At 37.7% G+C, this 24150-nt stretch overlaps 1 protein-coding gene across 1 annotated transcript; it reads right to left on the bottom strand.

The window, feature by feature from the left end:
• Positions 1-852: 852 nt before the first annotated feature.
• LOC144254701 (interferon-induced very large GTPase 1-like) lies at positions 853-23239 on the bottom strand. The gene is made up of 2 exons (XM_077798191.1): positions 23102-23239; positions 853-8944 (listed from the first exon to the last, which is right to left on the bottom strand). Exon 2 carries the CDS (start codon positions 8940-8942, stop codon positions 1695-1697), a length of 7248 nt encoding a protein of 2415 aa, XP_077654317.1. The 5' UTR covers positions 8943-8944; positions 23102-23239; the 3' UTR covers positions 853-1694.
• Positions 23240-24150: the final 911 nt, after the last annotated feature.

Here is a 24150-nt window from a genome sequence, read left to right as displayed (position 1 = left end):
CAGGCACCATGCTGTGCAGAGCTTCTGTTCCCAATACTATATCAGGTTGATCTCATTAAGAGATCCTCCCAACTCTCACCAAGACTATTTTTCAGAAAAAAAAAAATGATTCTGTTCAAGAACACCTATATCCTTCACAATTTTTTTTTTCAAGACTTCTGATACCTTTAATCCCAGCAACCTGAGAGCTTGAGGCAGGAGACTCACAGGTTGCATCTTAATGAAATTCCATCTCTGAAATTTAAAAAAATAAAAAGCTGTAGGTGAGTAATAATGTGCTTTCTGACATGTGTAATGCCAGGGTTTAATCCACAGTACTACAGCAAAAACAAACAGAAAACATATGGAGATTCTAGTCAATAGATCTGAAACTGATAATATATTTATAGTCCTGTGGTGGACAAAGATGACAGAGTTGGCATCTCCCATTTCTGAAGATCTACGTTGTTTAACTACTGTGGCTTTGGTTGTCTTTTCACTGTCCATGGATAGGTAGAGCCTGCAGCAGTAAATGGAAACCAAGGGGTATCTTTATGTCTAAAATGAGGACATTTTTTTCTTGCATCAGCATTCTTTCAGATCATCAGCTTTGAGAACTGAGCATAAGGTATAGGTTTGTAGAAGGGTGATTCCCCTAGCACCCAAAAAGTATAAGGAAGCAAAAATATGTCTGATTGGAGATAAGCACTCCTCTGCATTTTTTACATGCAATATATATTTATACAAGAAATATAAATTTTTATTAAAAAGTGAGAACCCAATTAAGATTAATTAATAATTATGAAAATTTTATAAAAAGTAGATAATTTTTCATTTTTTTTCTTTAGGGGATGGTGTTTATAATCATTAATGGCTTTATCTATTTTGCCCTTGTCCACAGATTTGATGGATAGGGTCCCATTTACATGGTTATCATTACACTTGTTTCAGGAGTTAATCTCAGGCAGATAACGCCAGCTTTGAAGATCTAAACTTTGTGAATAACTCAACTTTTTGTAGCATGACAAAGAAGTTCCAAGAAACCAGACAGAAGAGAATGTTGATTAAATGAAGCAGTGATTTAACTTCTATTTCCTATGTTTGCCTGATAATGTTTCCTGACTTGATGAAGACTTTATCTTTGTCAATTCTCTGGTTTGTTCTCTGCTAGAATAAAATATCCCTATAAAATACTATACATGGGAATCATGAAATTTCCATGAATGCTTTTGTGTTTAAGGGTGAGTAAATTTTCTTCATGGATTGAATGAGTGAAAAAAATTCGTGGAGAAAGTTTATATGTAGTTGCTTGTCAAGCCTTGCATATTGGTTCAACAGCTATGCAGTTACTGTAGAGAAATTTGTAGTATCATGAAATGACTTAAAATTTTCCATGTGAAGATGAATTTTTCTGAGGGTATTACATATTTTAAAATATGTAGAGCAATATTTCAAAATAGGAACTAGATATTTGGATTTTGTCATATGCTCATATTTTAGTAATTTCTTTCTAATCCAAATGGAATTGAGGCAGAGAGATATCAAGTACTTTTCCAGGAACTCTTAAATTCTTGAATTGATATTTAAACGCTTTTTAACCATTTCCTTTCCAATGTGGAATATGTAAAGCTCCAGTTGTAAGGAGGATATATTTTGAGGTTGCTTGGTACTGTGACTTTGTACATATGCTAAGATATTTATGTGGTCATTGAAGATTATTTTTTCAAGTCATTAAGCACTTCCTGCTTAGTGATTTTGCCCCATTCATAGGGGATTTCACCTTCATCTATAAATTTTAGCTGATATTTTTCTTCCAAGTTTGTTCTGAAGTGACAGACAAACCATTTCCAGTATGGCTGCGTGGATGAATCTGGGGTGATGCTCCATGTGGCATAATCCTCTCCTGCCTCCCGATAGTTCTTAAATGGGATTTGCCAATCATCTCTCAAAACAAGCAAATCATCACTTGCTACTAAACTAGTACAACAATCAATGTCAAAGTGGTCTGTTCTATACCACTTGCCTCCACAGACAGCCCGAGGACGATGAAATGGAACACTGTGGTCTCCATCATGTTCAGGAATTGTGTTTGTACAAATTGCATTACAGAAGGGACACTGTTTCCAACATCCACAGAGATGTTCAGAGAGGATTTTCTCAATTTCAGGAACCATTTCTTCTATAGGCATACTTGACAAGTTCTGTTCCACCTTCTTCATTGCAGGATCCAAACCTGCACTCATGGCTTCTTTGAGAAAATCCATATCTTTTATCTCTTGGTGATCAATGTTGACCAAGTCTCTTCGTGGGAAAATCAAGTTGTTCCCCAGGTGATCACAGAACAAATCCAGCCACCCAGATGCAGTGCTGCTTCTGTCTTTGGCTACTGCTGTGGATTCATGAATGGCAGAGAGGATGGTATTCTTGATGTCATCAAGACTTGTTTTGAATAAAGTCTTTATTTTTTTATCTCTGTTGTCTGAACAGTACTTTTTGGTATAGTTCTCAATGTAACTCCTACAAAATGATTTTGGATTGTGAATGTATTGCCAATAATTTTCAAAATTTTCTTCTTCTGCTAGAGAGATGAGAATGTGTTTCTCCAGATTAGATCTGTTTCCACTGAATGCAGGGCAGGAGGCTCTTATCTCCCCAGCTATTCTAGGGACCATTTTCCCCTGGATGGTAGCAGAGACAGCAGGAGTGAGCTTTTGCCACAGAAAATCAACAAAACATGTGATGGAGGTTGCACCTTGGCAGGAGATCTTGAAACTCATGAAAAAATCATCTTTCTTTTGTTCTAGATATTTTACAGGATCATTTGCTCTTCTAAATGCCCTATGCATACCCTTAAAATGCTCTGTTGCTTTTTTAAATAAATATGAAGATAATTCAATTTTGTATTCGCTCGTAAATATATATCTATTCTTGGTGTGTTCAGATTTCACTTCGTCTTCTATTATTCTCAGGATTTGATGGAAGTCATTTTGATCATAATCACGTTGTTGATTCATAATACTATCAATACATTCATCAAATCTTGAAAAAATACGATCAGTAGTCATATCAATGGACACTTTATCACAGGCCTCAAAACTCTTTGTGAGAAAGAAATAGTCCTTACACATCTTGACATGTTTTCCAAAATCTAGCTGAAAATTCTTTCCAATATTTCTGTTTAGTTTTTCTACTATGTTTTTCTCTTTTCTGAAATAATCCAAAAGGATGTTTTCAGCATGAACATCAATTTTAGGCTCTGTGGCTTGAGGGAGATTTGAGGACACTTCACAAACCCATTTTCCCCAAAGTTGACTGAATTTCTCATATAACTCTTCATCACTCAATTTTTTACCTTTTACTTTTAAAGCCAAGCTTTGGCTCTTCTTCAGTAATTCATTTTCATATACAGTCTTTTTCTGTTCTAGTTGTTCTTGATTTTTTTTGAGATGAATAAGTTCATGGGCTTTTCTCTTGGTGTCTGAAATAAGTGACTCTTTAAGGATTAGTAGCTTATTTTCAAAATAGGCTTTCCATTGGACAAGTATCTCTCTCTCTGGGTCTTCAGTAAAATATTTTTCAAGTACTTGCTTGATGGTTTCATATTTCTCTGTAACTGGACACTCAATTATGCTTGATGTGAGTGTCTGAATTTTTCTATTTTGAATCTGATTGTGAAGCTGGTTCTGCAAGTCCAACATATGGCTCCTGAGCTCCCAGGTCCAGTGGTTATACATGGTTTCCAATTTGCTCATGGCCATGACCTCCCGGGTGTTTCTGAAACTGAAAATGAAATTCTCATTTACCAGGGCTCTCCACAAATCTTGAACTCTGAATTTTACATCTGATATCTTCATGATGCTTCCCATGGATTCCTGTTTGGCAGTTAAAAGAATTGTACTTTTCAGTTCCTGGACATTGTGGCTATAACGAGGATTGGGAGGGGCCATGGGGGGATTGCCATCCCAAAGGTGAGCAAAGTAGTACACGTGAGTATTGACATCAAACTTGATGACGTCACTGAAGCAGGTTACATCTGAGCATTCTTCTTGTTTAGCAGCCAGTGCTGCCATTTCATCTAGCCTCTGCTCTAAACGCCTTCGTCCTTCTGTAGTTTGGTCTTTAGCTGTCACTTCTCCTACATTCTGATGGACAAATATACACCTGGGGGAAATTTTCACTTGTTTCATCCTCAGAAAAGCTTGGACAGCTATCTGTAGGATATCTTGCATTTCTGATGGATTCTCCCCAAATATATTGATCAGAGTCAAGTTTGCAAGCCCAATGACAAAGGTGGCTAACTCGTTGTCCCAGTTCTGGGATTTGTTGGTGAGTTCTGGGGCCCGAAGTCCTTCTGTGTCTACAACTACCACAAAGTCAAAGCCAAGTTCCTCTGTGGATGTCTCTTCTACCTTTAGGAGCTGCATGTAGGCCCCCTTAGTACACCTGCCTGCACTTACACTGAACTGCAGCCCAAAAAGAGCATTCAGTAGGGTGGACTTCCCAGAGCTCTGCAGGCCAAGCACAGAGAGGACAAAGAGCCGTTTGTCTCCAAGTTTCTCAGAGAGCTTGTCAAAAATAGCTGCCATCCATTTTAAGGGCACATAGGAAGCATCTCCATCCATCAGCTCTATGGGGACACCAGCTATCATCAGGTCTGCAGCAATTTGGGGAAGGAAGGGAAAAATTATTTCATTTGTGGAGGAAGTTTCTTCCAGAGCTTCATAGATCTGGCCAACCTCTCTGAGAAATTGCTCAATTCCTAAGGTATAGTCACTAATCTTCTTTTGGCAGAGTTCCAAAGAGTTCATGCTTTGGGAGCTTTGCTTTTCTGTTTTCACAATTGACCACAAATGGATTAGTTTTTCATGTAGGTTCTCCAAATGCTCTGCAGTCAACCTATCTAAAAACACACTCATCCACTGCAAGAAGTAGAGTATGGTTTGAGTTTCTGAGTAGCTGTGGAGAATTTGAAGCACAGAGAACATTACATCATTGAGAGGAAAAGCTCTTTGCACCTGTTGTTGCCGAATTATTTGTTTTTCCGACTCAAGCTCACTCTTGTGTTGTTCAATGCTTCGATTTCCCTTCTGTCTCAGATGATAAAGTTCTTTGTCCTTCCTACACCAAAGTTGCCACAGTTGTCCCTGAAGTGGTAGGAAGGTTTCCTTCACCTTAGACAACTCTGTTCCTCTTAAAAGAGCCATTATACTCTGTGCCTTTTCTTTGCCCTCCTTACAATTTTTCTGGTCTTCATCAATAAGAAATCTTTGCTGGCGAGCAATTTGAGAACAGTGTTCTAGGCTGAGAGCTGTGTCAGAGAGCTCTAGCAAACGTCTGATGGTAGTAGTGAGCTCCTCTGTCAATTCTGCCTCATTTCTATTCCTCAGGCCAATTTTCACTCTTCTACCAGAACTACTGGGTTTGGATTTTTCTTTGTCATCTAGCAAACAGATCAATGATCTTGATGACTGACATAGGTCACGAACAATTTTTTGGTTCTGTTTGTTGTCATCAGAAGCTGACATGAGGACCACAATGAGAGAAGAGACCTCCTGCAGGAAACTGAGCTGCCTTTTATGTTCCTTTGCATCTCCATGAAGATTCATGAAGGTCACACAGTTGTCAAACCTGTCCTCCACTTCCCCTCCAGGGCAGAACCAGCAGATTTCTACCACGCCTCCCATCAAGAGGCAGTCCTTGCTGCTTTCTCTGCAGTGTCGGTGGAAAAAGACATTATGTTTACGTTCACTGAGAAGACAGTTCATGATCTGAGATTTGGAAGCAGACAGGCCATTGCCCACCCTAATGAAGGACACAATGGGGGTGGAGACACAACACATCTGCTGACACTTATGACTCTTCTTCCCATGTGGTGATTTCTTTTCTTGCTGCCAACTTCTCTTAACTTTTCTGAGAGACCAGAGAGAGAATTCGATTTGAGAAGTGCAAGGATTTGGCACCAGGAGAGGCAGGGCAAATTGACAAGTAGAAAGTTTGGTCAAAATATATTGTCTGGCAAAATCATCTGCACAGTGAAAAATGGTCATCTGTATATCCATGGGGTGAATGTGGGGCCTTGATTGAGTAGTCAAAGGATAAGTGAGAGTATCACTATCTTCAACAAAATCTTCATATGGATCAAAACCCTCATATTCCTGATTGGAGGCACTTGGAGAAACCTTAGATTCTATATTTCCATAGTCTTTAAAGACAAGGTATCTCAGTCCATAATCCAGCATCATTAGCTTCTGAAGGAAATAAAAGGGAAGTTCCTTTTCAGAATTGGGCTGGGTGTTGTAAAGGGAAGTCTTGAAGATCAGATGAAATTTAGCTTTACTCATTTTTTTAGGGTAGTAATGTTGTAGGCCTAGACGCTGGAGTAAGTCTAGGAAGGCTTCATTTTCTATTATTTCACTTGTGTTATTTTCAATAACATCTGGTTCACAGGGCCACTTCCTTTCATGGAAAAGAATTAGTAGGTTTCTTTCAACTTCATCCCTTTTCAAAGAAGAGATGGTGGCTTCATAATCTCCATCAATGAGTAATCTCAAGTTTCGTTCTAGGTTTTCCCAATCATGATCTTCCTCAAATTTAGTGAGGACATGTACAACTTCTTTAGAAAATAATTGTCCCATGTATTTTATTATTAATTCCATGCGTTTTGTCTTCTCTTCTGTAGATAGAGCTCTTAATTCAGCTGTGGCTGTCAGACCTGTGAGCACTAGGAATGCATGGGCCCTATAGCTGGAAATACTTTTGAGCTGCTGGTATTCATTAAAAGCAGTTTGCATTTCATCCAGTAGGAAGTTTAACTCACCAGGCCCCAGGAGAGGCTGAAAAATATTGCTTCCCACCTGATATCCTGCACCAGCTGCAATGGAAAGTAGCAAGAGCTGTGTGTCTGGCTGTTCTGTTGCTTGCAAGTGGCTCAAGAAGCTGTTGAGAGCCAAGCAGACCTCATATGTGGCCTTTCTTTGAGCTTCTTCTACTTTTTCTTGGATCTTCACTTCCAAGAATTCTTCCTGTGTTTTTGTTAAGTTTTTAATGAATTCAGAAAATTGGGAGATGTGGACTTGCTCTTCCTCTGAATCTGACTGTTTGATCCAGTGCATAATGGAGTGAGTCTGAGGAAAATTTTCCACTTTGTAGATGTGAGGATCTAGAAGGCTGCACAACTGATTTTTAATATAATTTGTTTTAAAATTGATAGAGATTTTGCAAAAATTGACAGTGTTGACTAGAAAAGTCTGCAGCTCCTTATCTATGAGACATAGGTTGATCCAAGTGTCATTACCTTTTGTTTTTAGACTCAATGTTTGCATGAAATTTATCAGCTTTTGAAGCTGTTCTTCAGGGTCAGAGATTTCCCAAGACTTCACAGCATCTAGGAAAACTCTAACCTCTTGCCTAACACTCAGTAACTCCTCTCCCTCTTGGATCTGGGCAGGGAGGCCAGTCAGAGCAGTGTAGTTGTCTTTCAGACACTTAGCTACCTTACATGTATTCTTAAAATCACTTCTGTGGCTGGAGAGGATGATGTCCCAAATAGGCACCAGTTGGAATCCCCTGTCAATGACATACCAGGTTTGATTGCTGGCAACAAGGCCAGCTTTCCATTGAGCAAGGTCATCTGCTTCTGGTGGTCCACCTGTCTTAGACACAGATAATTGAAATTTGGTTTGGAGATTTTGAGAAGTTTTGTTCTGATTATCTGCTTTTGAATGTGAATCTGACACATTTGTTCCTGCAGCAACATTCATTCCAAAGCCACTGTAGCTGCCTCTTATGTAAACATCCAGGGCTTCTATTGCCTTCTGCTTTATATCAACTAGCTGATGATTTTGGAAACCCTTTGAGACAGCCTTCCACCAATAGATTCCTCCCAGGTGCAGAGAGCCTTGGTTAGCATGAGAGCCAAACCTGTGGAAGAATCTTTCACTCCAGTGTTTCAGCACCTGGGATTCCTGAGGGTCTGTAGTCTGATCCAGAAGGTCTTCAAGACATTTCAATTCATGAAGAGCAGCATTGGACAACTGGAGCTGATCAATGGGGAAGTGGCAAGATGCCAAGGGAGTGTATCTGAACTTGGTTGAGCAGAAATACGAACACTCAGAATTTGTTAGGTGGGTTTCCTTGGATTCTGAATGTTTGCTTTTATCCAGTTCAGTTTCTAAACTAAATCCCCAACCTCCAAACTTGGCTGAAGTCGTTAAACTGAAGCCTAAATTCTCCATAGACTGGGTGAACATGACTTCTGCTTGAGAAGATGTAAATTCTTCAGATTGCACCAATGTGCCCTGCTGAGGGCCAAAGAGTGAGAACTCCTTGGGGACACTGAGCAGCTCCTCTCTCCCCTGTATCAGGTCCATGTGGTGGCAGGTTTTGTATATTCCCTGCAGGGCCAGCCCTCCAGATGCCCATCTTACCAGATCTCTATCTGGGAGGTTTGGCCTGTGGGATGGCGTCTGCTCCATGGGACTGAGTTCTTTCTTCATGATTTCCATGAGTTCCCTTAGAGGCTTTGGAGGCTTCAGCCTGTTCTCTTCTGGGATCTCCATGGCTTGCCTAAGCTCTGCTTCCTTTCTCTTCACTGCCTCTTCCTGTCTCTGTCTCCCTTCTGACAGCAAGTTCCTCTGCTCTTTCACTGCTTGTTCTGCCTGTGTCTCCTTTTTCCTCTCCAGTGGTGACTCCTGTAACTCGGCAAGACTATTTGAGTGGGACAGGTCAAGCATCTTCTCCAGGGCCCTTTTCTCCCATGGATATTTTACCTCACATGTCAGCTTCTGGAGGTCTTTTCCTTTTAAATATTGTAATGACTGGGCACAGGTCACACCCAGGATTTTCTTCAGCTTGATCAACCAGTACTCAACTTCCAGTCCCACTTCTCTGAGCATCTCTGGAAGATCTTGCCTCCTTTTGCTTCTGAGGAGTGTCTCATCAGGGGTCTGCTTGCTTGTGTCCATGGCTGTGTGAAAAAAAGACATTCAGTTAGTGTTGACTGGGTCCTGAGATTAGGAAGTGTGAGCCACATGATGAAAAGCATGAATGTATTATTAAAGCTACTTTCAAAGTTCTTCTCATCTCCTGCTTTACTTATGTAAAATACATTTTTATCAAAACTTTTTTGTGCATATTCTTGACATAATTGAGTGTATTGTCAAGATAGACTTTTTTTTTTTTAAAAAATGTGCTATGGTGAATTTCAAGTTAATAGCTTGCTTTGGGCACTTACTATACAAGCTCAGTTGCATGGAAAGTATGAGGTTGAGGCATGGAGTTTGCCAATATCCATGTGTTTCTAAGCTTGATGCTTATTTTTTTTAAATAGTGCAATACCAACATTTGGTTATCTTTATTCTATATTTTTCCTTTGGATTGCTTCATTCCTATCACTGTCAATTCATCTTAAGTTATGTAATGCTTATTTATTTTCTTGTAGTTTAAAATAAACTTCTAATCTTATTTTCACCTCTAACTTCTTATATTTTATCTTCACCTAGTTAATATTTCCATTCATTTTATGAATAATTACTTATATATAGACATCATCTAATTCTATGTATCTAGCTTACGATGATTTCCTCAATCCAGGATTTTATTAGTGTTTGCAGCCACTGACACTGCAGTGCATATGCTTAGATGAAAGATGGAAAAAAACAGTCAGAATTCCTTGAAATGAAGGAAACAATAAATCATATAAAAACTCAATAGAAAGCATAATCAACAGACTAGATCACTTGGAAGAAAGAACATCAGATAATGAAGACAAAATATACAATCTGGAAAATAAAGTGATCACACAGTGACAAAAGAAACCATGTTTAGAACATCCAAGAATCATGGGACAGCATAAAAAGACCAAAATTAAGTGTTATTGGGATAGAGGAAGTCACAGAGTCTCAACCCCCCCCCCAAAAAAAAATGTACAATCTCTTTAATGAGATAATATAAGAAAATTTCTCAAGCAGAAGAATGGATTGAAAAAGCAAATACAAAAGGCTTACAGGACACCAAATGTACGAATTACAATAGATCTACACCAAATCACATTATAATGAAAATGCCTAGCGTACAGAATAAAGATAGACTCTTAAAAGCCACAGGAGAGAGGAATCAAATCACATATAAGGGGAGACCAATTTGGATCTCAGCATATTTTTTTTTTTTTTTTAGGTCTGATGATTTATTCTTTGGTTCAGAAGAAAATGCCTCAAGTCAAGCAACCTGGGCACTCATTCATCTTGGAGAACTCTTAGGAGATGGATAAAGTGTCTTTCCATTGGAAGGACAAATGCTAACTAAGAACATCAATAGAAATCATAGGACCATTATAGTAGCTTTTGCACTTAAAATAGTATTCAAACAATTAGTATGACAGCAAGATTTAGGGGTTAGTTTTTTTTTTTGCCAAATGATATGAATTATCTTCATTCTTATTATTCTCATAAGTAAGAGCAAAAGAACAAACCTATGTGTTTTTTTTTACCTTAAGCAACTAGTAAACATGTACTAAGCAACTATTACATACTTAGTACATGTTAAACACCATGAGGGATTTAAAACTCACCATTATATCCAGTTTTTTTTTTTGTTGGTCATTCAAAACATTACATAGTTCTTAATACATCATATTTCACAGTTTGATTCAAGTGGGTTATGAACTCCCAATTTTACCCCGTATACGGATTGCTGTATCACATCAGTTACCCTTCCATTGATTGACAAATTGCCTTTCTAGTGTCTGATGTATTCTGTTGTCTGTCCTATTCTCTACTATCCCCCCTCCCCTCCCCTCCTCTCCCCTTTTCTCTCTCTACCCCTTCTACTGTAAATCATTTCTTCGATTTGTATTATCTTGTCTTACCCCTCCTTTCCTCTTATATGTCATTTTGTATAACCCTGAGGATCACCTTCCGTTTCCATGCTATTTCCCTTCTCACTCCCTTTCCCTCCCACCTCTCATCCCTGTTTAATGTAAATCTTCTTCTCAAGCTCTTCGTCCCTATCCTGTCCTTGTTTACTCCCCTTATATCAAAGGGGTCATTTGGTATTTGTCTTAAAAGATTGACTAGCTTCACTTAGCATAATCTGCTCTAATGCCATATATTTCCCTCCAAATTCTGTGATTTTGTCATTTTTTAATGCAGAGTAATACTCCATTGTGTATAAATGCCACATTTTTTTTATCCATTCATCTATTGAAGGGCATCTAGACTGATTCCACAATCTTGCTATCGTGAATTGTGCTGCTATGAACATCGATGTAGCAGTGTCCCTGTAGCATGCTCTTATTAGGTCTTTAGGGAATAGACCGAGAAGGGGAATAGCTGGGTCAAATGGTGGTTCCATTCCCAGCTTTCCAAGAAATCTCCATACTGCTTTCCAAATTGGCTGCACCAATTTGCAGTCCCACCAGCAATGAACAAGAGTGCCCTTTTCCCCACATCCTCTCTAGCACTTATTGTTGTTTGACTTCCTAATGGCTGCCAATCTTACTGGAGTGAGATGGTATCTTAGGGTAGTTTTGATTTGCATTTCTCTGACTGCTAGCGATGGTGAGCATTTTTTCATGTACTTATTAATTGATTGTATGTCCTCCTCTGAGAAGTGTCTGTTCAGGTCCTTGGCCCATTTATTGATTGGGTTATTTGTTATCTTATTGTCTAATTTTTTGAGTTCTTTGTATATTCTGGTTATTAGGGCTCTATCTGAAGTGTGTCTCAGCATATTTTTCAACCCAGACCCTCAAAGCCAGGATATCGTGGAACAACATATACCACGCTCTGAAAGAAAATGGATGCAAAGCAAGAATCTTATATCCATCAAAATTAACCTTTTGTTTTGATGATAAAATAGAAACCTTCCATGACAAACAAAAGTTAAAAGAATTTACAGTGAGAAAGCCTACACTACAGAACATTCTCAGCAAAATATTCCACAAAGAGGAAATGGAAAACAATGATGAAAATCAACAGAGGGAGGGATTACACTAAAGAAAAATCACATCAGAGGAGAAACCAGGTCATGTTAAATACCAAAAATAAACAAAAATGGCTGGGAATACAAATCATGTCTCAATAATAACCCTGAATGTTAATGGCCTAAACTCACCAATCGAAAGACATAGACTAGCAGATTGTATAAAACAATAAGAACAACAATAATATGCTACCTCCAGGAGACTCATCTCATAGGAAAAGACAAGCACAGAGTGAAGGTGAAGAGTTGGAAATAAATCATACAACTCACATAGACTGCGGAAACAAGCAGGAGTTTCCATCCTCATAGAAAAAAAAAAGTAGACTGCAAGTCAAAGTTAATCAAAAGGTATAAAGATAAACATTACATATTGCTCAAGGGAACCATACACCAACAAGACATAACACTCATAAACATATATGCCCCAAACATGGTGCAGCTATGTTCATCAAACAAATTCTTCTCAAGTTCAAGACTTAAATTGACCACAATACAATAATCTTGGGGAACTTTAACACACCTCTCTCACCACTGGATATATCTTCCAAATAAAAGTTGAATAAAGAAACTATAGAACTCAATAATGCAATCAATAACTTAGACTTAACTGAAATATATAGAATGTTTCAACCTGCATCAAGGAGATACACTTTCTTCTCAGCAGCACATGGATACTTCTCTAAAATAGACCATATGATATATTACAAAACAACTCTTAACAAATACAAAAAAGTAAAGATACTACCATAAATTTTATCAGATCATAATGGAATAATATTGGAAATCAATGAGAAAATAAAAAATAAAAATTTTTTCATCACCTGGAGACTAAACAATATGGTACTGAATGAGCAATGGACTACAGAAGACTCAAGGAGGAGAAGAGAAAATCCTTAGAGGTAAATGAGAACATAGACACACATATTGAAATCTGTGAGACACTATAAAAGCAGTACTAAGAGGAAAAATCATTGCATGGAGTTCATTCCTTAAAAGAAGAAAAAGTCAACAAATAAATGTCCTCACCTACATCCAAAGCCCTAGAAAGAGAAGAACAAATCCGCAGCAAAAGCAGTAGAAGGCAAGAAATAATTAAAATTAGAGCTGAAATCAATGAAATAGAAACAAAAGAAACAATTGAAAAAATTGACATAACAAAAAGTTGGTTCTTGGAAAAAATAAATAAAATTGATAGACCCTTAGCTATGCTAATGAAGAGAAGGAGAGAGAAAACTCAAATTACCAGCATATATGATGAAAAACATAATATCACAACAGACACTACAGAAATACAAAGAACAATTAGAAATTATTGTGAAACTTATACTCCAATAAAATAGAAAACATTGAAGGCTTTGACAAATTTCTTAAGTCATATAATTTGCCAAGTTGGAATCCAGAAGATATAAATTTAAACAGACCAATATCAAGTGACAAAATAGAAGATGCCATTAGAAGCTTACCAACTAAGAAAAGCCCAGCACCAGATGGATACACAGATAAGTTCTACAGAACTAATGACAATATTCTACAATTTATTTCAGAAAATAGAAAAAGAATCAGCACTTCCAAACTCATTCTATGAAGCCACTATCACCCTGATCCCCAAACCAGGGAAAGACACATCAAAGAAAGAAAACTTCAGACCAATATCTCTAATGAACATAGATGCAAAAATTCTCAATAAAATTCTGGCAAATAGAATACAAAAACATATCAAAAAGATTGTGGACCATAATCAAGTGGGATTCATCCCAGAGATGAAAGGTTGGTTCAACATACAGAAATCAATAAATGTAATTCATCACATCAATAGACTTAAAGATAAGAATCATATGATCATCTCAATAGGTGCAGAAAAAGCATTTGACAAAATACAGTATCCCTTCGTGTTCAAAACACTAGAAAAACAAGGAAAACAGGAACATATCTCAACATCGTAAAGGCTATCTATGCTAAGCTAGTAAATGAATTAGTAAATGAACTCAGCAAATTAGCAGGATATAAAATCAACATCCATAAATCAAAGGTACTTCTATATATCAATTAAAAATCCTCTGAGAAGGAAATGAGGAAAATTACCCCACTTACAATAACCTCAAAAAAAAAAAAGAGAAAGAAAGAAAAGGAAAAATACTTGGGAATTGACTTAATGGAACAGATGAAAGAACTTACAATGAAAACTACAGAACCCTAATGAAAGAAATCAAAGAAGACCTTAGAAGATGGAAAAAGCTACCTTGCTCTTGTATAGGCAGAATTAATATTATCAAAATGACCATACTACCAAAAGCACTCTACAGATTTATTGCAATTCTGATCAAAATCCCAATGACATTCCTCATAGAAATAGAGAAAGCAATAATGAAATTCATCTGGAAAAATAAGAGACCCAGAATAGCTAAAACAATCTGTAGCAGGAAGAGTGAAGCAGGTGGCATCACTATACCAGACCTCAAACTATACTACAGAGCAATAGGAACAAAAACATCATGGTATTGGCACCAAAACCAACTGGTAGACCAATGATATAGAATAGAGGTCATAGACACTAACCCACAAAATTACAAATATCTTATATTAGATAAAGGTGCCAAAAACATGCACTGGAGAGAAGATAGCACTTTCAACAAATGGTGCTGGGAAAACTGTAAATCCATATGCTGCAAAAAGAAATTAATCCCCTATCTCTTACCATGCACAAAACTCAGTGGATCAAGGACCTAGGAATTAAACCAGGGAGACTGCATCTAATAGAAGAAAAAGTAGGCCCTAATCTTCATCATGTGGGATTAGGCCCCAACTTCTTTAGTAAGACTCCTATAGTGCAAGAATTAAAACCAAGAATCAATAAATGGGATGGAATCAAATTAACTAAAAAAGAAATAACTTGTGAGGTGAATAGAGAGCCTACATTCTGGGAGCAAATTTTTACCCCTGACACATCAGCTAGAGCACAATCTCTAGGGTATATAAAGAACTCAAAAATCTAAGCACCAAAAAAAACAAATAATCCAATTAACCAATGAAACAAGGACCTGAACAGACACTTCTCAGAAGAGGATATACAATCAATCGACAAATATATGAAAAAATGTTTATCATCTCTAGCAATTAGAGAAGTGCAAATCAAAACTACTCTAAGATATCATCTCATTCTTGTCAGAATGGAAAATATTATGAAGACAAACAGCAATAAGTGTTGGCAAGGATGTGGGGAAAAAGGCACACTCATACATTGCTAGAAGGACTGCAAATTGGTGAAGCCAATATGGAAAGCAGTATGGAGATTCCTTGGAAATCTGGGAATGGAACCACCATTTGACCCAGCTATCCCTTTCCTTGGTCTATACCCCAAAGACTTAAAAACAGCATACTTCGTGGACACAGCCACATCAATGTTTATAGTAGCACAATTCACAATAGCTAAAATGTGGAGCCAAACTAGATGCCCTTCAGTGGATGAATGGATAAAAAAATTGGCATATATACACAATGTAATTTTACTCAACAATAAAAGCATATAAAATCATGGCATTTGCAGGTAAATGGATGGTGGGAGAAGATAATGCTAAGTGAAGTTAACCAATCCCAAAAAAACAAATGGCGAATGTTTTCTCTGATATAAGGAGGCAGACTCATAGTGGGGTAGGGACAGGGAGCATGGGAGGAATAGAAGAACTCTAGATAGGGCAGAGGGGTTGGACGGCAAGGGAGGGGGAAGGGAGTTAGCAAGGATGGTGAAATGTGATGGACATCATTATCCAAAGTACATGTGTGAAGACACAAATTGGTATCAACATACTTTATATGCAACCAGAGATATGAAAAATTGTGCTGTATATGTGTAATAAGAATTGTAATGCATTCTGCTGTCATTTATTTTTTTTAAAAAATCAATTTAAGAAACCAACAAAAAAGAAATCACTAAGATTTAGTCCAGTGAGAATGGCAGCTATCATGAAGACAAAGTATTGGTGAGGATGTGGGGGAAATGGTACACTCATACACTGCTGGTGGGACTGCAAATTGGTACAGCCAATATGGAAAGCAGTGTGGAGATTCCTTGAAAATCTAGGAATGGAACCACCATTTGACCCAGATCTCCATCTCCTTGATCTATACCCAAAGGACTTCAAAACAGCATACAACTGGGACACAGCAACATCAATGTTTATAGCAGCACAATTCACAATAGTTAAACTGTGGAACCAATCTAGATCCCCTTTAGTAGATGAATCAATTGAAAAATATGGCATATATACACAATGGAATATTACTCAGCAATAAAAGAGAATAAAATCATGGCATTTGCAGGTAGATGGATGGAGTTATAGAATATAGTGGTAAGTGAAGTTAGCCAATCCCAAAAAACCAAATGGTGAATGTTTTCTCTGATATAAGGAGGCTGACTCATAGTGGGGTATGGAGGTGGAGCATGGGAGGAATAGAAGAACTCTAGATAGGGCAGAAGGGTTGGAGGGCAAGGGAGGGTGAAGGGGGTTAGCAAGGATGGTGAAATATGATAGACATCATTATCCCAGCTCAAGAAATGGGCTAAGGAACTGAAAAGATACTTCACAGAAAAAGAAATACAATCAAAAACATATGAAAAAATGTTCATCATCTCTAGCAATTAGAGAAATGCAAGTCAAAACTGCTGTAAGATTTCATCTCATTCCTGTCAGAATGGCAGTTATCAAGAATGCAAGCATAATAAGTGTTGGCAAGGATATGGGGGAAAAGGCATAATTATACATTGCTGGTGGGTTGGTAACTTGGTGTAACCATGTTGGAAAGCAGTATGGAGTTTCCTCAGAAAACTTGGAATGGACGCACCATTTGACTTAGCTATTCCACTCTTTGGTTTATACCTAAAAGACTTAAAATAATCATACTACACTGACACTGCCACATATTTATCACAGCTCAATTCACAATAGCTAAACTATGGAAGCAATCTAGATGCACTTCAACAAATAAATGGATAAAGAAAATGTGGTAGGTATACACAATGGAAAAATGAAATCATGCATTTGCAAGAAAATGTATGGAACTAGAGAACATCCTGCTAAATGAAATAAGCCAATCCCCCCAAAACCAAAGACCAACTGTTTTCTCTGATAAGCAGATGCTGATTCATAGTAGGGGGTGGGGTAGGGAAGAATGAAGGAAATTTGGATTGTGAAGTGGGGAGTGAGGGGAGGGTTGGGGCACAGGATAGAGAGATAGACATTAAAGCCCAGTACTCTTAATATAAGCTGTTGAAATTTATTTGCTGGATGTTTAAGATTAAGTTTTAAAATTAAAGTTAAATTAAAAGGGCCAAGAAAACCAATGTTTGGCTCTTGCCCTCTGAGTCAGTCTAAATCCAGGGAACAGGGGACTTCTCAAAGAGCTTTGCAACTGTGGGCCACATAACCTCCGATCAGGGAGATTAATGAGACCACTGGAGAACAGAAAGCCAATCAGTGCATTTGCTGTGAAGAGGAGGGTCATCAGAGAGGGGAGACATCCCTGATGCTTCCAAGGGAAGCCACATGGTCAAGCAAGGCCTGGATCCATCCTAGCACAAATGGCACTAGCGGAACTAAGAAGCTGCTGTAAAGTTCCCTCAGGACTCCCAGGGAAACTCAGCTGACTGTTAACAATAGATAGAAACAAAAGTCAGTTTGACTTGCTTCATCTTAGCAAAGACAGTTAAAACCAAACCACAGCTATTCCTGGGCATTTTAAATAATAATAATAATAATAATAGTTAAATGTAACTTCCAAGAATAAGTAAACTGGAGGCTACAGAAGAGATTCTTAGGCAGGAATGCCTGATAACTATCAAAAGGAACCTGCAGAGTAGTTTTTAGTTTAAGGCCTACAGCTATTCCTAACCTACACAAGTAAGCATGGTGTTTGCTAGTAGGATTATCCAGCCCTAAGTAACAGAATTAAAGGTTTCTCTATTAGTCACAGATGTCATACTAGTAAAAGGATTTTGCAAGATCAGATGATTAAATTATTAAACTGTATCTTAAGGGGAAGGACATCTGTAACCCTAAAAGTTAAATGTTATGTTTACAGTCCTGGTAACTGGGGATGTTAAAGCCTGGTGAGGGAACTTATGTACAGTGACATGTTCCAGCTGCTGCAACACTTATTCAGTACTCATGTTTTTTGTGTCTCTCATAGAAGCACCCATCCCCAGATGACAACCTGTTTTTCCCCAACCAGACTTCAAATAGAACTGACTTCTAAATGGGAACTCATGTCCCCCATGTCGTCGTCCCCCACGTCGTCCATCGTCCCCCATGTCATCGAGCCCCCTCATGTTCGACACCCCTTTTCAGCTCTGAAGCAGCCAGAATGAGCCATCACCCCTTCTCGCCCCTTCTCCTTACAGCAATAAAGTTTCTAAAATTGGGGGGGAACAAAGCCAGAAATGGATAGACAGTGTAGATAGGTAAATCGAGTCAGGTTGGATCTAGGAGGCCAATTTTAAGTGAGTCTGGGAAGTTGAAGACTGTCCCCTGAGGCTTACTGTTTACCAAGATGTAGAACCAGCCCAAATAGGCCCCCAACTGAGGAAACCATGATTGGTTCCCAAGTTTCCAGACAAAGAGGGGAATGAAAAACCAGCCTCTATCTCAGAGCAAAGCCTGTCCAAGGAAGGGACATGGCCTTTGTCCTTGGAAAACCCCACAGAGCATTCCTAGGCACATTCCCACCCTGCTAAGTTGTTTATCTACAAATAACAGGAGAGATCTTCTGCACCAGGTGTCCCTGACTCAGTCAGACTATGTGGAGATCCATAGCAAACCCCTAGCAGCCACCAATCAGCATAAGACAGGGAAATACCTGGGATGCCAGATAACCCTCCCAGTAGTTTATGGTGGTTGATAACATGTTGGGAAACCATGTAGTTCAGCACATACACCCCTCATGGCTTAAACCAATCAGTTCAAATGAATACCCCTTTTGTACTGACCAATCACCTCTATTCAACTTGTTCCTGCCAGTGAATGTGCTAATCATGTTTTAGAGTAGTTATTTGATTTTCCCGAGGTGTGTGATGATTTGCTAAGAGATGCTAAGATGTATGTGAAGTCCCTGCCTTCTCCAAAAAATGTATAAAACTGTTGCAAACCCTGGGCTCAGGGCCTCTCAGCATCACCAGTTGCTGTGTGTGTGTGTGGAGGGCCGAGCTAGCTTGCAATAAACACCTCTTTGCTGCTTACATCGATCTTGGGTCTCTGGTGGTCTTTTGGGGGTCCTGAATTCGAGCATAACAGGAGAAGCTGTCCCAGAGCTGGTATTAAAGGTAATGAGAGTCTTGTCTCTTTAATTTAAAACTCCCTAGCGATTACTTATGAATCAAACCTTCTTTCATGAAGCCAGCACTGGTCTCTAGGCAGAAATTAGTAAGAAAATGGGAGGAAAAAAGATCATATTTACAGTATAAGAACATTTTCCAGAGCAAAATGGGTATGATACTTCATGTTAAAAATATGCATCAAATGTTGAGTGAAGTCAAGCAAGGGGGCTCATGATTGTAATCCCAGTGGTTTGGTAGGCTGAGGCAGGAAGATAACAAGTTCAAAGTCAGCCTCAAAAACTTAGTGAGACACTTAGCATCTTAGTGAGACTTTGTCTCTAAACAAAATATAAAAAAGATCTGGGAATGTGGCTCAGCAGTTTTGTGCCCCTGGGTTTAATCCTCCTCCACAAAAAAATTTAGTGGATACATTAAAGACCAAACTGTTATTTTCAGAGAAGTTAAAAGCCAACTGATATAGGGATGCAAGTACCAGTATTGGCTACTCCATGATAATATAGCATCATTTTTAATGGCTATGATTAGAAACTTAAGATTATATAGATACTAAATTTGTAAAAGAACAAGTAAAATTATTAGTATAAATAATTATTATTGTATAATGTGGAAATTAAAAACTGTTATTAAAATTCCAGTTGGTTCAATGCAGGAAATTGTATTGCATGGATGAGGATTGTGTGCATATGTGTGTGTGTGTGTGTGTGTGCGTGCGGGCGTGCGCACACCTGCGTGCATGTGCACATACATGTGTGCATGTGGTGAGAGTGAATATGTGTGAATTTGATAGAAAATGATTTTTAATGTATTGAAAATCAATGGAGAATAGTCATGACACATTCAAAAAGAATGATACATCCAAACTAAATGCAATAATAAAATGAAATAAAACTCAGTAAGGGCCTCAAAAGTAGGTAAGAAAAAATACAAATTGATCAAGAAATTATGAATATATATAAAATAAAATTGTGATAAATAGCTAAGATTTCTATCTCTTGGTATATGCCAATATGTGCACATATACATCAAGACACATCCATGAAAAAGTCCATGGAAGGACTATTCATGAAAATCAAACAAAACAACCCAAGTGTACATCCACATCCAGATGAGTACATAAGTTGTGACACATTTATACAATAAAATGTTACACAACAATGAAAACAAATATCGCAGCTATCCATAACAATGTGGCTTAAACTCACAATATTGAAGTCAATACAAAAAAATGTATAATGTATGCTTTTCCATAAAGACAGAAAAATGTTTCAAAAAATAACTTGTAATACATCTCCATCTTCCACTCTTTGGACTTCAAAGAGTGACACTCCAAAGAATGTCTTGACTTTACCCATTCTTCTAATCTGCACCACTAAACTTCATATATTCATAATTGAATATCTAAGTTATACAGCTATTGAACGTTAAGTGCTGACCCCTTTTTTACTCAGTGAAGTTGGAGAGAGATTATAAAAGGTCTGAGAGGGTTAAAGTTCCCCTTTAACCTACAACCCAGAAGCTCTGAAGGAAGCTAGGGGCACAGGAAGAGCTACATCAACTAAAGTATTGCTTGAGGCTCCTCTCACCTTTGCTGACTTCATTTTCTGATTCTAAGTAATGGGGAAGCTACCTGGCCAGACCTTTCCCACCTTCAAATTTAAGATTGCAGCAATCTATTTTTATGTTTTTCTCTCTGGTCCCTCAAAAAGTTAAGAATAGGTAATCTCAAAATATGCTGAATTGGTACATTGATTATTTCAAATTGCCTTAAAACAGTGATTTCAAAAAAGAGCCACTTGGTCTGTCTTTTCCTGCATGCAGCAAGCCATAACAATTGTCTTCAGAGAACTGTCACCAAGCCAAGGTGGAAAAATAGCCTTAATCACCAAACACTAGTAGTTAGGGTGGTCATGAACCTGACAAAGAAACTCTTTGGAGTAACACTTATCTTCCACTACCTTTTCTATTCTCCTGCCATAAAGCTTCATGATATTCCTAGAATTTCTACCCTAGTCCAGAGATCCATTTGTCCTGGCATCCCTTCTAAATGTATTTTTTTCTTTAAAGAGTATGAAAAGCATTGGTCATTTCATTGTACTTCACTCCCTTGTGAAGATCCCCATGCTGATGTAAGTTTAATAAAACTTTCTGCTTTCCTTTTTTTCAATCTGCATTTTATTAATTTGTTTCTTAGATCTAGTCAAGGAATCCACATAGAAAGTAAGGCTTTTGTATAGGGGATTTCTCCCTGTCCTACATCTCCAAGGGAGTGTTCCTAACCTCTTTGCATTATCAACTGTTTGTCCTCTAAATCCTGCTCCTCTCTCCCGCTTACTTCACTTGAGTCTTGTTTTCTATATATTGAGCCTCTCAATTTCATAGTTCCTTCACTTTGCACAACAAATTTTACCAAAAAAACTATTGATGTCAGTATATCTGGCTCAACAAATGATTGCTGATGAAATGTAATGATGATGGCATCCAGTAGTAGTCTCATTATTTAGTCTCACTTTTGCCCTGTCTTTATTCTAAAATAAATTCTCTATAAATCTGATATCTTGAGATTTTAAGTTGGGATTTCTCCCCAACATTTTCATAGTGTCCATTCACAGGGATTTGTCAGCTATCTTTTTTTTTCTTTTATCCATCATGACAATGGGTCTTTAAGAAATCCTGATTCCACAACTAATATGGATTAGACATTTAACAAAGAAGTTCTAAAAATCCCGGAATTTATTCCACACATGTTTATAGAGGGCTTTTAATACACTGGGAAATGTTCTTGGTGCTGTTTGCTGGTTGATGTTCAAGACAGACTGGTTCCTTGCCCTTAGAGATTTTATATTCTATATTCATGCACACACATGAACATATAAGATATGTTTTAAGTGTTAAGCAAGGAGGAAGCAGGGAATGGAATAAAGTAGCTTGAGATGACATTAGATTGTGTGGTCAGGGAACCCATCTTTGAGGAGGTGTGACTCTACTGCTTGTCATGGGATGATTTAAACTCTTCTGTTTTTTCTAGTTTCTTTTAAATTTTAGTTTGCTTCTTAGACTGTCTCCTATCCAAGATATTATTGTGTGTTTGGATCTGGAGCTGCTCTCTGGACACAGATTAAATATTAAGAATGACTTATTTAGAAATTCATCCTGGCTTATTTAGAAAGTCATCCTGAATTTCCAGTTCTAGTTCTATGTCTAAATTTTTTTTTAAATTGGTGATGGAGTTATCTCCCCAGATCTATTGGGTGAATGGTGAAATGAGTACATTTAATGTCTTGGAACTTGGTTTTTCATATTTATTCCCCTATAACTATGCTCTCTGTTACCTATTACATATTGGAAATTAGTTTTACCTATTTGACTTCAGTGTAGCAATAACTATTGAATCTACTTTTGGCTTCTGTTTTTTAGGTTCATCTTTCACATTGCATCCAAACCTGCATATTTAAATCATTTACTACTTGGGTGTACAATTGTGAAAGCAATTCTATTAATTCTATTAAAGTGCAATAAAAACTACTTGATATTCAAGACTTTTCAATGTAACAACAATCAACCTTTTAAATACAGTCTCTCTTTACCTAAATCTGATTTGTTTTTATTTGATAAAACAAATGACCAATTTTTCTTGTCTTATATCTGAGATTTGTAGCTCTTTTTTGGAACAATTGAGATGCCAAATTTATATTTGTGTTCTTAGCATGTCATAGTTTCTGTGTCACTTACAGTTTCTGATGCCTGTTTCCATCAATTTCTGTTCACATTTCAGTCTTGAGCCTCTCCTTGTAGCTCTCAGTTTGCCCCATTTCTTACCTTCTGTTCCAGCTGCTTATCTCCTTGACTCCAAGTGTTTATGTTCAGGTTACTTCAGAGAGAAGTGCACCAAGAATAGGTTCCTTCCCCAGATCTGGTATGCAGCTGACTCACAGCTGTAGCTCAGGCTTTGGCTCCTTGCAGGCAAGAGGGAGCTGAATTTATACTGAGATAAAGGCATCTCCCAGTTCTCCTTTTATGTGGTGGGAGGTTCTCTCTTATTCATTTTTATTACATATCCTGTTATTTTTGGCATGCTGACCAACTTAATGTAATGGGAGAAGCACTCTTTGGAACTCCTGTTATCAGCATTAAGCCCAGACTGCAAAAGTAAAGGATGCCTTCCACCATATCCTGAAATTCCATTAATCTATCTCAAAAAGAGGACTGAAGAAGATAACTACACCTGCATAGACTTCTCTTACAAAGTTCTGTCCCTTTGGCTCATTCAAAATTAAAAGTGATCATCCCTGAGACTCTTCTTTCACCTCATAATAATTTATAAGCCCTTAAAATTTTTCTCTACTTAGCTCCTTTGTTCTCCTCTATAGAAAAGGGAATATATGAGATATATATATATATATATTGAATATGATATATATTGAATATTTTTCTCTACTCAGCTCCTTTGTTCTCCTCTATAGAAAAGGGAATATGTGAATATATAATCATATATGATATATATGATTAATGTTAAACATTTTCCTGTGATTGTTCTTCACACTGTGGTTTTCCCATTTTACGTGAAAATAATTCTGTATGACATTTCTCCTATTAAATCTTTCTTGGTTTCATTCCTATGACTCTTGAGAGGTTAGAAGGGAATCTTTCCCTGCACAGCTCTAGGGGGATTGTCTTGTCCTCTTGTGCTGAGGCTTGTACTGGTGCCCTTTTTCCCATTGCTATGCTAGGAGTCTATAGGTGATAGACTGTTGTCTGATCTCCCTGAGATTTCTTCAGAGTGAGAACACACTGCCTGTGCATGGTTCAATCTCAGTGTTTTCTTAATTGATGAAGTGGGTAAAGCCCTTCATTCCACCATTTGGCTG

The sequence above is a fragment of the Urocitellus parryii genome, chromosome 4 (genome assembly GCF_045843805.1).
Source record: "Urocitellus parryii isolate mUroPar1 chromosome 4, mUroPar1.hap1, whole genome shotgun sequence".
Taxonomy (NCBI): Eukaryota; Metazoa; Chordata; class Mammalia; order Rodentia; family Sciuridae; genus Urocitellus; species Urocitellus parryii.
This window is presented reverse-complemented; position numbering and strand designations above follow the sequence as displayed.